Source organism: Trichosurus vulpecula, chromosome 4, assembly GCF_011100635.1.
Source record: "Trichosurus vulpecula isolate mTriVul1 chromosome 4, mTriVul1.pri, whole genome shotgun sequence".
Classification (NCBI taxonomy): Eukaryota; Metazoa; Chordata; class Mammalia; order Diprotodontia; family Phalangeridae; genus Trichosurus; species Trichosurus vulpecula.
The window spans coordinates 168,877,210-168,893,873 of record NC_050576.1 but is presented as its reverse complement, the minus strand read 5'-3'; the positions used below and the strand labels follow the sequence as shown (position 1 = coordinate 168,893,873).

The 16,664-nt window shown below is 36.9% G+C and overlaps 1 protein-coding gene across 2 annotated transcripts in view; it reads left to right on the top strand.

Annotated features, from left to right (window-relative positions):
* VMP1 (vacuole membrane protein 1) overlaps positions 1-16,664 on the top strand; it is a 131,421-nt gene that overhangs the window by 110,890 nt on the left and 3,867 nt on the right. For both annotated transcript variants that reach the window (XM_036754057.1, XM_036754058.1), the window contains exon 10: positions 1,681-1,742. In XM_036754057.1, coding sequence (XP_036609952.1) covers positions 1,681-1,742 — 62 coding nt within the window. The remainder of the gene's footprint in view (positions 1-1,680; positions 1,743-16,664) is intronic.

The window sequence follows — 16,664 nt, the reverse complement described above, 5'->3', positions numbered from 1 at the left end:
TTAATGTGACAGGCTTCAAACTTTTCTGAGCATGCACCCCCAATATATGTATATTTACTTATTCACAAATGTGTGTGTGTGTGTAAATAATATGCACACACATATATACATGTACACATATATATACATGCTACTGTACTAGTAATTATATACATTATAAAACTTACACAGAATAGGAGTTAAAGATGAAATGTTTGATCCTAAGTGTAATTATCATTATTCATACTTCATTCTCAGAGAGGCCTATGACGTCACAAGTGATGTCAACTTGCATGTGAATTGGATTTAAGTGTAGTTGCACAAAGGGAAGAAGAGTTGACCTCATTGTTTATATAGGCTTGGATATGAGTTCTTTGCATGTTCTTTCAGACTAAATAAAAACTAGTCTCATACCTCATAACTTTTGGGCCCAAGTGTTTGTGATGGTAAATTAGGCCATCTTGTCTCCTAAAGTCAATAGAGACCCACTGGAGTTTGAACAGGGGAGTGACAATAGTCAGACTTGTGCTTGAGAAATATCATTTTGGTGGGGGGGTACAGCAGGGATTGGAGTGGTAACAGACTTGAGGCAGAGAGACAAATTAGGATGCTTTCGTAGTAGTCCAGTTGAAAGGTGATAAAGGTCTGAATGAGAGTTGTGGCTAATGATTGGAGAGAAGGGAATAGATATGAGAGATGTTGTGAAGGTAAAATGGATGAAAATTACCAGATAATTGGATGTGTGGGGTGAGGGAGAATGAGAAGTTGAAGATGACATTTGAGGTTGTCAGTCTGAGTGACTGAAAGGATAGTGATACCTTCAACAGAAATAGGAAAATTTAGAGGGGTGCAGGGTTTGAGGAGGGAAAATATTATAATATCTACAGTACAGATCACAACTTATCCATGCATCCTCTTCCTGTGTGAGTCGCTCTTAATCCCATTTAAAACAAACAGGAGACGGCTATTACTCATGGGTCAGTGTCCTATTGAGGGGTGCCAGGAGGTTACCTGGGGGACAGGATGTGGTACACTAGGGACAAGGGAAATCTAGCTACTTTTGATGTGAGTGCACCGTCATGGTTGGTTGTAGCTTCTCTAAAGGGTCATCTCTAGAATCCCATGCCCAGCCATGGGAAGCCAGCAGCAAGAGGGGTTGGAGTGAGGGAATATTGGATGATAATAAGTAAAGGGGGGCAAGTGGAGTTCTGTTTGGGGAGGGGTGGGATGTAACCCGTATTCCCCTCCATTAATTAGGTATCATGCCATGGCCAGCTAGGGGTACAAGTTTTCCACCTTGGAGAACACTAGTTTACTGATACATTTCATTCAAGGAATATATCAAAATAATTCTGAAATGTCCAGCAAAAACTCTTTTCAGTCTTTGGTTTCATGACTCATGTTTTCCCATCCAGATATGGTTATAAGCTTGATGTGGCTTGGAAAGACGTTTCCTAGCATTATGCTTGGGAAAAAATTTCTTAGAATGTGGAAATATTAAGAGTAAATGAAAAATCATAGATAGGTAACACTTGACCATATTTTTTTTTTGCCTGTTATATTATTTGAAAAGAAGAGCTGGGAAAGTCCTTGGGAGGATTCTTGCCTTTCAATACTGCTAACATAAAGCATTTGGGAGTTGTGATACTATGTCTTTTAATAGAGTAAATATTCCTTTGACCAAATTTTTCTTTCTTACAGAAACTCTTCGTTATTATAACTTTCAGCAAACACATAGTAGAACGGATGGTGGCTCTCATTGGGTGAGTAATTATAAGACTAATAATATCTTTACTGTTTGAATGAGAGGAAACACGCAGGAGTTAGTAATGAGATGATGTCTTTGTGAAAATCTTTTATTTGTGGAATTGCAAAAGGCTTTTGGCAAAGAACACAGCTCATAACTTTTACTAGGCTATATGCTTTGTGAGGGCAAGGACTTAATTTTTATTCTTCTTTGTATGGCCCACAACACCTAGCACAGTACTTTGTACTCAATAAATTATTAAAATGAATACTAAATAATAGTTGAGTTGGTGACTTAGATTTTATTTGAGCTCCCATCCCCTTTTGTCCCACAGCAGAGTAGTGTGAAATTCAAGTGGTCTTTGTTTAAATTTAATCTGGCTACTTATTTTTCTAGTCACAAATTATGCTTGAAATAATCTTGAATCTTGCAAAATTATAAAACCTATATCATTCCAGAGAAAGAGAAACTTATATTTGTGACATATGAATCTAGCTCCTTTTCCCACACCCATTTTTCTTAATAAATTTTGTAATGTACAAACTCATGTTAACTAGTTATTAATCAACAAGGATTTTTAAAGTGCCTACTATATAATAGGCACTGTGCTAGACAGTAGGTATAAATAAAATAAATGAAAAAATTCTAAAATATAGCCTTGTTTTTTAAAAGACTTCTGTTTATCACATGACTTAATACTACTTTGGGACAACATTGAAAGTTCTTATTAATTTTTAAAAGATAGACTATATTTTTCCTGAACAGATGCTTTTATTTTCCAGACTTTAGCATTGGAAAGTAAGCCAAACCAGCTTCAGTGGATGGTCTAAGTGACTCTTTTACTGTAATATAGACTTAATTTTGATAAAAACAGCATAGGAAACTCTCAGTTTGTTCAGTTGAATAGTTCATTTTTCATCTGGCCTGGCCTATGCAATTGAAATGAAAATAGTATTTAGTATTTAGAGGTGAATGCAGTCATCTTAAAAACTTTTTTAAAAAAAAGATAAATAGCATTTTCTCCCAATCACATGTAAAGACAATTTTTAGCATTCATTTTTAAAATTTTTTAATTCCAAATTTTCTCACTCCTTCCCCTCTCCCTTACCTGAGATATAAGTAATTTGATATAGATTGTGCATGTGCAATTATGGATAACATATTTCCATGTTAGTCATTTGTGAAAGAAGATGCCCGAAAGGGGGAAAAAAAAAAGAAAGTAAAAAAATAGCATGATTCAGTCTGCATTCAGACTCCATCAGTTCTTTCTCTGAGGTGGAAAGCATTTTTCATCATGAGTCTCTTGAAATTGTCTTGGATCATTGTCTTTCTGAGAATAGCTAAGTCATTCACAGTTGATCATCATACAGTATTGCTTTTGGTATGTATGATGGTCTTCTGGTTCTTCTCACTTCACTTTGCATCAGTTTATGTAAGTCTTTTCAGGAAAAAAATTGGTTTCTTAAAAGCATTTTATGAACCAAACATTTCTGGAAATGCTTACTATGTAAGTAAAAAATGTAACCTTTAATATATAGGAGTAAAAGTCATTTTTTCCAAGACATGTCTGAGGAGCTGTATACTTGGTAATTTTTTTCAGATTTATCATCAGATTTATTACTCCATAAGCTGCTGATTAGAAGCATGAATTATGATTTGTATGTTAACTTTTTTTCAATATTAGGTCATTTTGGGAAGTACTTAACAGTACTTATATTCATTGGCATATGTACCTGTCTTGAAGTTGGGGTCCGGGATGTCAAAAGAAATAAGTAATGAAATGATTTGATGACTGGTTTCCTGTAAATAGAAAATGGTATGGAATTAATAATCTTGCTCCACAGAAGAGCGTATACTAACTCACTTTAGAAAGGAGGAAGGTGAATTTTCCTTGCCCCTTCAGTTATTCCCTCTAGGAGTCAAGTCCATACTTTTTTTTTCCCAACAAAGAAAGCACCATCTTATGTTTTGGGGGAATCATTGTTCTGCCTTGTGATAAAACCTTGGAGTACCTGCAGCTTACATATGTGAAGGAGGGATGTAACAGCCAGATTTTTCCTACTATTGTCACAATTAAAAGTCAGTAAGCTTTTATCAAGTACCTACAATGTGCCAGGTAAAGAAAGGCAAAAAACATGGTCCCTGGTTTTAAGGAACTCACATTCTAATGGGAGAGAGAACTGCCTAAGGGGGAGACCCACAAAGGGAAAGCATTTGTTGGTACTTAACATCACAATTTCTGACCAGACAGTCGTACAAAATAAATAACTGCTATGTATTTTATACTGACAGAATTATTATCCTAACCACATTTATGAGAGTCATATGGAGAAAGGTATCATGGTCCCTTTCTCATAAATGAAAAAAGCAGAGGTAACTTGCCATAAAATCATTAAACAAATCATTGGTTGTGCCCAGGCTTTCCCTAACTGATGCTCTGTTTCTAAAATATATGTCATGCTGCTTCCTCAAATTTATGTAGAATCAAATTGATCAAATCTACCTTCATTCTTAGACCAATACTGGTCTGGTATTCAATTTCATTTGAGAATACTTTTCCGTACTAGTAGTTGTTCTCTCCCTTCCCCCACACTTCCCATCTCCTAAAATATCCAGTGTTCCTGCTGTCTGGAGATAGTTTTTCATCAAGTTACTTTAACATACTCAAGACTTACTAGATTCAGATTTTTATTAAATTAGATGGCTGATGTCATGGTTTAACTATGTTCTCAGGAGTCAGATGTCGGAATGTCCTAGTATCCTCAAGTTTTCCCCAGCACTGTCTGCTGGGATTACCTCATCAATTTTTTTTTTTTTTTTGCTACATAGTATATAAAACATTATAAACAACACGACTTGGCTGCTTAACTTAGTTCTTCATTACTAAATTACAAAGAATATCTTTTTAATCTTTAAGGCAATAATAGCATTTTAAGATCACATTCTCTCTAGCAATCTGGTTTAAAACAGTTGATTTTTCTGAGATTTTTTGAAAGCATAATTGTTAAAAATTAGTGAGCAGCTTCTAAGCAATGCAAGGACCTAAGACAACTCCAAAAGACTCACGATCGAAAATGCTGTCCACATCCAGAACAAAGGACTTTGGAGTCTGAATGAAGATGGAAGCAAACTATTTGCTCTCCTTTTCTTTTGTTGTCTTGTTTCTTCCTTCTCCTGGTTTCCCCATTAGTTCTAATTCTTCTTTACATCATGGCTAGTGTGAAAATATGTTTAATATGAATCTATAAGTAGAGCCTATATCATATTGCATGCCATCTGGGGGAGTGGGCAGGAGAGGGAGGAGGAGAAAATTTAAACCCAAAATCTTATGGAAGTGAATGCTGATAACTAAAAATAAATTAATTAATTATATATTTTTAAAAATTTGTGAGCAACCTCACCAGTGCCTAGACTAGAGGTTAAGTTGACACGGAGAGGATGAATTATTAGGAGGCCTGAACTTGTGATTTTATATCCTTGACCTAACTGATAAACAGATGAAGTGTTCTCTTCCAGAAAGGAAAATGAGGAAATAGTCTACTTGTTTTTATTACCAGATAGAGTACTGAGCTTAATTGAAAAGAACGCCTATAAAATGTGATAGTGGAACACTCTTTTGAATGAAGTTGTCTTTCCAGATCACCCTTACAGACTCTCCCCTTGGATAATCTCAAATCTCTTATCTGTTAGATACTTCACTTCTGAGGATTCATTTATGTTTTTTCCCTTATTCCATTCTGCATTTATTAGTAAATAAAATTTGTGTTTTAGCAAAAGCAAAGGCTAATTCATCACTTAGGTTATATTGCAAGCTTAGGAGTGGCAGAAGTATTAATCCTTGGTAATATGGAGAAAATACTGTCTCTCCTTTCCTACTAAAAATCTTTGTGTAAAATAGTACAGGTTGGTTAGCTTAATAAGCATCTTTTTGCATAATATTTCCCACACTTAAATGGAAAATACTTAAACGCATAACAGAGAAATGAATGTTCAAGCAATCAAAAACCAGTTATCAGTTCAGACTAGAAAGATGAATGCAGAGCACCAAGATAGAGAAGAAAGACAGTCTCAAGAGTAAGGGAGAGCCAGATGGAGTGATGATACTTTTGCTTTGTATAATCTCAATCTAGTTTCTGATATAAAAAAGTAATTTTGGCCACTAGGTTTGGCCAGCCCCTGCCCAAGAGCACACCCATAACCACAGTTCCCACATTTAAAATCACAGTAAGATTTAAGCTTGCATGACTACCCCCCATAGTGCAAAAAGTTCCTTTGGTGTACAACTAATGCTTGTCCGGCACTGCTGGAGATAAAACAGGGCAGGCTGATAGCAAAATTGAAAAGTTGGTGAGATTTGTTTCCAGTGTCCATTTTCCCCTTCAGTGGCATCACTTTTCTCTTTCCCTTGCTCCTCTCAGGATGCAGTATGCCTTCCAGTTCTCTAAGTCCTTATAACACCCGGAAGGGATCTGATAACTTAATTCATACTTGAACTAAAAATAATTTACAACAGTATTTTAACTCTCAAGCATCTGCATTTTGAAAACCTTTGAAAGACTTTATGTCCTGTGAAAGAGATTTCAAATAAAAGAATATGGGTGGGAAATATATTTTGAAGAGAAAAGGAATCTTTTCTTTGCTCTGAAATTGCATTATGCATAAGGTTAGTACTGGAGATGAGCCTCTTATTTTAGGGCAGTGGTTCTTAACTTAGTATCTGTGGACTTTTTAAAACAATATTTTGATGACTATATATATAATTGACTTCTTTATAATACTATAGATTTTATTTTACGCATTTCCAAACATTCTGGGGTGTTTATATATAAGCTTTACCAAACTGCTGAAAAAGGTCCCTCACCAAAAAAAAAAAAGGGTAAGAACCCCTGTTTTAGTGAGACAGGCAGGAATTAATTAATTGTCTATAAAAGTTAGTTCTAAGAGTGTAGAGAAGGGTCTAGATCCTGGTGAAATAGATTTTGTAGACATGAGGATGAACAATCCCTTTGTACATATCTAAGAAGATAACTGTGAGGGATTCAATTTTTGTTTTATCTATCTAGAAAGTAAATTGGTGTCATTAGGCTAGAGAAAAGCTTCTTCATTATTCAAGGCACAGATTTGAGGGGTTTTTCTTTTCGTGTGTGTGGAGAAAACCCCTCCCCAGGTTAATAAACTGACACTGAGCTTTCCAAATAACCAAGATTTGGCTGTATTGCATCTAGTTATATACTAAGAAAAGACAAGGAATAGCCCCAAAGAAGAAGCCATTTTGGTGAATGGAAGATGAAGCTGGTGAACACAACAGAACCTTACCCTTTTTTATTGATTTTTTTCATGTCATTGCCATTTCCCATTATCCCTCCTACCCTATCCCATCACCAAGACACCTCTGTCCCCTCCCTCCACCCCCCCAGTAATAAACAAGTATAGCCAAGCAAAATAAATCAGCAGATCAGCGCACTGGCCACATATGAAAACTTCTCATTCCATACCTCTAGTCTACCAACTCTCTGCTGAGAGGTAGGAGGCATTGAAATTTGGGTTACTCCTTGTCTGTTTGACACTGGCTTCTCTACCACAGAGTGCTGACTGTAGTGTTACCTGTCATGAGCGGGGTTCTGGGAAGAGAAACCTTCCTCATGGAGAACTAAATGCTTCTTGGTAGATGCTAAAGGTAGATTTTCTCTTTTGCTGATATCTCACATATGAAATTCTGAAATCTAGTATTGGTCTCTGTTGTTTCTGCAGTTAAAATGAAGTCTTTTCACTAGCAAATGAAAAAATACCTGAACTCTCCCCTACCACTATACTGCCAAATGAATACCGTGGAAGAATGCCAATTTAGCGCCACCCAAGGGAATTAAACCAATCTGGAGTGTTAGAAGGGAAAGGAGGGGGGTGTTGAACTCATTTCCAAACAACATGGATTGGCACTGACATTATTTACCTGGCACAGATTTGGTCAAAGGATAAGATCTATGACCTGTATCATGGATCACATTGTTTCAGATATAAGGACCCTTTTAAAATCTTTCAGCATAATTCTCAAGCCCTCTTTAGCAAGAATGTTCATGGTAACATCATTGGGTATTATCTTAGAGAACACATGCAGATTGAGCTTTGAAATGGTGTTGGAAACAACACAGGTTTCCAAAACTTAAATGTAGACTAGAATTTTTCAGAACAAAATCGTAGGGATATTACTCGAAATATAGCATATGCAGAACACTGGCACATTGTCAGGTTGCCAAGATGTTATTGGAAGACAAAGTCCACAGTTTTATTTTACCATACCAAGAAACTGTTTCCATAACTTAATCATTGAACATGGAAAGGGTGGAGAGTGGAGAAAGGAGGAAGGACTTTAAACCACATACAGAATGTTCCAGTCTCCCCTTAGCTCTCTAGTGCTGTTGAGTAACTTTTTTACATTTGACCTCAAAGGTTGAGGTTTGCCTGTGGCAAGATAAATCATCTTTACCAGTGAGCAGCTGCTTACAACTGAATGTTGTCTGTATTATTTGGTCCTCAGAGCATGGCGAGTGGTCAGAATGAGCTGTGTGAGCCTTTTACTACCATCCCTTGACCCACCCTCTAAACATAAAATGCCTTTTGAGTGAGGATGGTTGTGAAATGTATGGGGACAGAGGGAAAGTAGCATTGGAAAGGTTGAGATCAAAGACAAGGTTGTAAATTCTACATAGTGCCAACATATCTTTAATTTAATTCTCCTTCATAGTTAAAGTTGAATATAGAAAATAGAAAATTTTTACATTAACAGGAATTGCCTGTCTGATATAGAAACACTAAAGTTTAAAAATCAAACTTTGTCCATTCTGTACTCAATTTCTGAACCAGTTCCCTGTTAGAAATCCCTTTTGCCATTTGGACCCCTATGAATATGAAGTTTTGAGTTGAGACTTAAGGAATATATGTTGGTGAATTTTAGCTGTTACACTTTGAGAGTGTTAGTTCAACTACACCTTTGCACATAGGCCAGTGACAGTGAGGCAGATCGGTTGGGTATATATATTTTTTTAAACAACCCTGTTTCTTAACAATATAGTAAATATTTGATGTTGGCATTAGACATCCAGCTGATTATACACTGTGAATATTTCATATACTCCTTGAATTTGCAGAGAACATTTTCATGTATTATATTTCATTTATGTCCCAGACTGATACCAATGGTTGTGAAAATTTGGTTGTTAGCACAGTTATTTGGGTTATGTATTTACTTAGAGATTACTGTCCTGATTTTCATTCTCTTCCCCTGAAATCTTCAATTTGGAAAAGTTTGTGCAAAGACAGGAAAAAAAATAGCATGTTTTTCCAAAACCTGGGGTCAATGCGCTTTAAAAAAATGTTTTATAACTGTATTTTAGTATAATTAGCTTTCTTTGGTAATGTATATATTTTTATGCATTTAAAAATATTATTCTGAGGAGTCCATAAGCTTCACCAGACTGCCCCAAACATCCAAGACACAAAAAAGGTTAAGACCCTCCCCTTGTAACATCAATTTCTGATTAGTCTTTGTGTGGTCTCTACCTAGTGTCTTTCTGGCTAAAAGAAACCTTACTTACAGATCCCACATAACAGCTCATCCAAACCTCCTCAGAGCCACTGTACAAGTTTCCCTAAAAAATCCTTTATCTTCTTTGTCAAAACTTCATCTAATACTCATCTCCACTATGAAACCTTTCCCAAATTAGGCTTCTGGCTCCTTCCCTTACTGGCTTCAGTCACTCTAGTATTTAGCCCATCCTTTTGCTTTGCCCATTTTATTTTTTATGCTTGTGCATACCTCTATTGCTGTCATTCATCATCTGAGGTCTGATCCTATCATCCTCTGCATGTTCATATATGGTATGTTTTTGTGACATGTGTTTAAGTGTATCTCTTAAGCTTGTCTCATCTTTTAAACTATAAATTCATTGAGATCAGAGATTGTCTTCTCTTCCTTTCGGATTCCCAGGAGCACCTGGGATAACAGGACTATCCTGGGATAGGGATAAATTTTCCTATATGAACTCCCTCAGTTTCACCCTAAATAATAATAATTCTGTTATTAATAATAACTCATTTTTGGTGCTTTTCAATTTACAAAATGCTTTGCTTTTTCACAACCACCATTCGAGGCAGACAATACCAATACAATTACCCACATTTTATAGAGAAGCTGACTGATCCTCAAGGAGTCAAGGAGGTTGAGTGAATTGTCAAACAACTCGTAGCTAGTCAATGGCAGGACCAAATTCTGTTTTCAGATTCAGTGCTCTTTCTACTAGACCATATTGTCTCTTACCACAACATGTTAGGTACCTCATCCTCCTTTAAATTTACCATGTAGTAAATTATACTCTGTATTTTCCTTGCCCTTTGGCTGCTAGTTGGCTAGTTCATCTCTGATGGGACAACCTCAGAAATGCAAAGGAGGAGCTCCCATTCAGGCAGTAGCTTCCCCTAACTCAGCCACAGAGCCTGGGCGGGGGAGAAACTGACCTTCGTCTGTGTCCCAGTTGAGCTGGCACAAGATCCCTGACCTTTATTTCCTATAACAGAATTCAGTTGATTTTTAACAGAGCTTTATTGCGCCCGGTCGCCAATATCTTTCAGTTGGTTATTAGTACTAGCTTTGCTCTGAGTCCTTTACCTTTTATAAATACCTGCATGCTTGTCTTTTGCTGCTCTTCTTTATTTTCTGGCTTTTCCCTAATTGAATCCTGTTTCATAGAGTTGCTACCAGTAGCAAGGACAACTTTCCTTCATTTTCATTTCATAGAAATTAAGTCCAAATGGCTAAGAACAGGGTTGACTGAGAATCTTGTTTTGAAAGAGCTTGTATTGGAAGTGTTCTAGGCATGGACAGTAATACACCTGGCATCTCTAAATAAAGCAATAGAAGGAGCCTGTCCCCAAAGTCCTGAGAAACCCATGGTGTTGTGTTTATAATACCCTACAGCACACAATAGGCTAGCTCTAACACAAAGAAGGTTTTAATTATTTGAAAGGGGCACAGATGCAAATGAAATTCAAGATGTTTTGATCCTAAAGCTTGCAGTTAAATCACAACATTTTAAAAGGTACCAGAAACTATAAACTTGAACTCTCAAGTATATTTGAAAGCTGTATATCTTCTAAAGGTAAAATAGGGTACTTCCCACCCTTTACCCGTAGATGAACAAACAGATGTGTAACCTTGGGCAAGTCCATAACTTTTGGGAACCTCAGATTTCAGGATGTGAGGTGTGTTGGTTTGAATTACCACAGCATTTCTGACCTAAAAACAAATTAGTTTTTCAGCTACTAGTCCTTTAAACTATCATGTCAGTGCCAAGGCTTTAGTCAGCTTCTGTATGAGGAACCTCGTATGGAATAGTAAATTCTCATTAGATCAGGAGAGAAACTAACACTTGAATTCAGTCACACACAGATGAGTGGGTCTTGTACTTCTTCGTGAAACACAAGTTGGTGTTTACTATTAGCACTAACTCTTGTTCCTATTTTGTAGGTTAAGCAGAAGTAAGGTATTTTTATTTAGACCCTAAGAGTATAAGGCCATAAATATTAATGGGAGCCAGATTTGACGTCTTCAGAAAGATTGAATGATAAATCCTCCCTTTCTCTCTTGAGCTGTCTGTCCTACCTTGGTAGGGAGTCCAGTTTCACTTGGACGGTAATCTATCTCAGTTGAATCAGGCGAAGAGTCTGAGGTCCATTCTGAGTCACCATGAATAATACCCTGGTATTGGTTGAGCCCCAGGGAAACGGATGGTTAAATACTGTGAGAATCTTTATCTGCACAGGAAATGACAACTCATTAAAATACTAACCGTTAAACCCATTTAGATCGCTGTCTGGGGGGTGGGGGGAGTGGGGGAGAAAGTTTAACTCTTTGAGAGGTTTGGATTAAGATTAAAATGTGCTCAAGAAACAGAATGAGGTTTGCAAAGCTTTGAGATCAGGGTTATCAGCTATAAAGTTGTTCAACAGTGGGGTTTCAGCTCCATAATCTGTGATGGCCAACAGGGCCAATACAGTGCAAAAGGTCTGTCAGCATTTCCATTAAAACACCTCTGATTTCCACAGTTTACATCCTGGCTGTAAACTTTCCTTCCCTCCCAGGAAAACCTGTTAAAGTAGAAGAAAGGGAAAATAAAAGTGAGGAGAGATCTTGTGCTGTGAAGCCCAGCCTAGTTTATATGAAACTTGGTTTACTTAGGGCTAAGGGAGGACACAGGATTTGAAGCCAGGACAACCTGGGTTCAAATTCCATTTCTGCTATTTTTACTCTTGTGTAACTTAATCTCTCTGGGCCTCAGTTTCCTCGTTTGTGAGTTGGAAAGGATTGGGCTAGATAGTCTTTAATGTGCCTTCCAGCTATCTCTGAGCCCTGAAAGCCTGTGATCTTCAGTGAGGAGAGCATGACTTTTCACAGTAGCAACTAAGTAACCCTACACCCTTCCTTCCTATTGGGTTAATTCTGTTGTGGAACAGTTTGTCAGACTGGCAGGCAATTGATCAAGAAGACCTTTGCTTCATGAGAGTCTTGGTTTGTGGGCTTTCTTCACTTGGCTAAGGAAATCCAGGTTGCTGATTTGCCACAGTTGAAAATTCATAATCTAGTGAACAGGATCTATGGGTCTCAAGTATATTCACACACGAACTCCACAGTTTATACATCTCCTTCCTCACTACATAGTATATGGTAGGCACTATAAGTATTTCTGTCCTTATCTGAAGAAAATGATTCTTAGACTTTTCTAAGGATACTGTTTTAGTAAATAACAGAACCAGGACTCAAACCCAACTCTCTTAACTCACAAGTTCAGTGTTCTTTCCACTGTACCATGGGAATTCTGTTTCAAAGGAAACAACAAACCTTAAAACATTGGGACATAGCTACAGGGCTCACTTTTATAATTTTTCTTTATATTAAAATGTGGAACATATGGGGAGAAAGAGAAAAATGGTGGAAGGGGGAAAATCTAATCCAAATTCTTGTAATCATTGGATTCTGTGATGTTTCTAACCTGCTTACCAAACCAGAAAAGGGCAAAAGCCCAACTTAGCTAATCTATATCTAAAACTCCAGCTAGACTACTAAATGTTTTCATTTGATCTGCTAGCAGGTTATTTTGCCTCAAACTTTTTTGGAAAAGACAGAGAAGTATTTGGTTGGTTAGTTTTCAGAAACTAAAGTGCTTCCCTTCACTTGTTTTAAAAGAACATAAACATTTTAGAGCCAGTAGAGTTTTTAGAGCCACTTTCTAATGGCCTCCTGGCTTCCTTCAAGTCTCAGCTGAAGCCCAACCTTCTGCAACAAGTCTTTCCCAACCCTTTTTAATCCTAGCACCTTCCCTTTGAGATTATCTCCAATTTATCTTGTATATATCTTGATTAGATATAGTTATAAATGTTGTCTCCCCCCATTAGACTGGGAGCTTCTTGAGAGCCAGGACTGGTTTTTGCCTTTCTTTGTATCCCCAGTTCTTAGCGCAGGGGCTGACACATTGTAGACATCCAGTAAATGCTTGACTTGACTTGACTCAACATGAGTAACAACCCTCGTATTCTGCCCCCTGGTCTTGACAACTGTGCTCCTACCAAACACTTGGTGCTAAGGAACAGCTTGTGTTTTCAGTGGAGCTTTCACTGAGTTAATAGCTATGTTCTGTTATGCCTATATCACTTTTATACTCATGGTTTTCAGCTCTCCCTGTTACTCTGTAAAGCAGTCGTAGGATTATAGAGTTAGAAGGGAAGGGATTTTACATATCCTCTAGTCCAACTTCCGTATCTTACAGAAAAGGAAACTGAGACCCAGAAGATTTTCACTTGAGTCCTCTGCTTTGAATCAGCTGTTACATGTATAACGTGGGGCAAGTGCTTTAACCTCTTCAGACTTCAGTTTCCTTATTGTAAGATGAAGGGGTTGGACCAGATGGCCTCTAAGGTCTCTTCCAGTTCTAATTTGTAATGATTCCATGATGAATTTTCTTTAGAATGAAAAAGGCTCAGAACTTAGCCTTTCTTTGAATTAACACAAGTATATCCTATGGAGCATTTTTTCAGGAAAACATTGTAGTTTGCCTGACAGTATTGATAGATACCCTAGTATTTTGAAGAGCTACTAGCAGTCAGAGCAAAGCGTGCACTCAAGAGAAGTAGTTTTATTTGTGCCTGTATTGAATCTTTATCTTAGACATTTTAATTGCTCTACCTTTATAGACACCTTTGAAATGGGGGGGGGGGAGGGGGGCGTATTTTTATGTGCTTCTATTCTGTGAAGTCAAAAAGGCAAGGCAAATGTTGAAATTAATTATGTTTCTTAGTAAGGACTGTTCCCTGTGTTTTATGGGACGTTCACTGGCACAGAGCTCAGACCTGTCAGAAACAGCCAGACCAAATCAATAAATCTAACAAACAAATAAAGGGAGACTTCTGGCAGGCCTGCTGACATATTGATTGATATCATCACCCCAAGAAAGAGGTTCAGATTAAGGTTGCGATGGTTTCTTGTTGTTATTTTTTAAATATCAAGTGAATACGTTTAAGGAATATAAGAGCCAAGAAAAGTTTCTTGAAAAATAGAAATAATAGCAGCCATGAATTCTAGGCATGCTTGGAGTGGGTGTGTACTTGGGATTAAAAAATGAATGAAAAATTAAGCATTGTGAAAAACACAAGTAGTTGATCACTCCACCCACTCACCATGCAACCTCTGCCAATTGTGAGTAGTTCTCAGGAAGATTTTAAGCCTTTCCTGGGCATGAAGAATAATGTAAGCTTTAAGTAATAATTAGCAACTATGGAAAGAGTTCGTAACAATGAATTTTCCCTGAGGATAGTTTTCCACAAGCTGAGGGTAGTATGTATCAAAAACCTGAAAATGAGCAGACTTCTTGAAGAATTACAATATTCTTCCCAAAGACCATTTCATATCCGTGTCTCAGAGCCTAAATGTTTCCACAGAAATCTTGTTTTTTTAATTTGTTTTTATCAGATAATTAGATGTTAGGCAAGAAAAAAAAAAACCTCTTCCCAAATTTAAGCCCTATATGTTGTGTTTGAGTGTCTAGTGGTAGTGGTTGTGATTTTTAAAAACTTGTTAAGATAAAAAAAAATAGTCAACAATAACCACTGAATACTTTACCAGAGGAATATTTACTGAGGGAGGTAGATTTATCAAATATGGTTAGTTAGGCCCAAACTAAAAATTTACTAGTCTGAAAGATGTTTTCCTAACCTAGGAAGGTACATGAGGAATAAAATAAATTAAATCAAACTTGCTCATTCCTTAATTGTTGCTTTTCCAAGGCAAGTGGTTATTTGCAAGGCTGGCTTAAGTGTATTTTTAGTATGACATATAACCAAAAAAATAGTTCTGTGTGTGTCTTTCGCCAGACTGTATGTTTCTTCCGTGTCTCAAAACTGCCTCTGATGGCAGATAGAGGGTTTAACTCAAGCACATGGAATAAGGCAGGTTGTCTTCTCATCCCTACCCAACAAGTTAACTGTTCCCTAGAGGCTGCCACTTGAGCTATACCCTAAACCAACTGTGAACAACCACCTGATAGAAATTACTTATAAGCAAACTCAACTTCTACTTTCAGTTGGTCTTAAAGCCATAACCCCTAATCCTTCTATTCAGTTCAGCTTCCATTTGCTGCTTCACAATCACTTTGGAAGGAATAGGTTGGAGAATGAGTATATTGTTTGTCTAAATAACACGTTAGGAGTGGGGGCTGTAATTTCAGGCATTTTATAGTCCATTACTAAAATAGCTTTTAAAATAATGAGGAAAACATCAATGCAAAAGTGCTGCTGATATACTAAGGAATTTAGCTCAATTTATTGTTTATATGGGATCGTGAAAAATGAGAGTAACCAACTTCAGTGTTAAATTATTTAGCTAATTTTAACCAAGGGGTTAAGGGGAGCAGCAAGGTGAAATAGTTTATGAAGTTACTCATCACTTAATAGCTTAAGTAGAGATTTCAGTTCATTCTTTCTAGATTTATGTATAGAGTTTTGTATTGAAGTTTTGGCCATTAACTTAAGAAAGCTTTAAGTTAGGAGTTTAAGGGGTTTTTTTCCAGAGCTTTTATAATGATCTACCCTCTCCCCAGAAGGAATCATATATAATATCCCTTAGTGTGAAAATTTAATTATTTTGGACCCAATGTATTTCTTCCAAAACTGTTCCTTGAATTTGTTTCTAAAATGTTCTGTGAACTACTTTAATGTAGCTCTGGACATGCTAAAACATTGTACTTAGCCCAATTTTTAAATGATTATTATCCATTTTATGCACTTTTCCTTCTGTCTCCCTAGTATGGTCTGTCCACCCTCCCCCACCTCCCACTCCCCCCCCCCCAAAAAAAAAGTCCATTCAATAATTTTACCTTTCCTAGCATTCAGCCTTGGTTTATAATTTACTTCTTAAATGATCTCCTTCCTCTGGGTTTCCCCAGAGTTTAGAATGACTCCGCCTGCGAGTCATTCAGTAGGACTTTTTTTTTTCAGCCAGTGAGTGAATCAGCTCCCAAAGGAAATATCTTACAGGGCTCAGTTTTTCAAAGTCACTTATACATGTATTTTGTTGGAATTGCTTTTTCATATGCTTGTTTTTTCTTATGTGTAAACTGATGAGCTGTTGGAGTCCCACAAGCATTATTATTTAAGGAAGATTTGTTTTCCATTACTTGATTCACCCAAGGAAAAATATGTCCTCTTAGAAGGAAAATTCCTACAGTTTCTGTTGTAGTAAGAACCACTCCTGATAAAGGAGCAGATTATCTCTGTCAGATTACGTCCTCTTCTGTTGTAGCTAGCTGAATGAAAGGAGGCTTTAAAAGCTACTGTCCAAGGGAGACCGAAAAGAAAATAAGTGAATGAATGAGCAGACAGTCTTCTGTCACTTTCT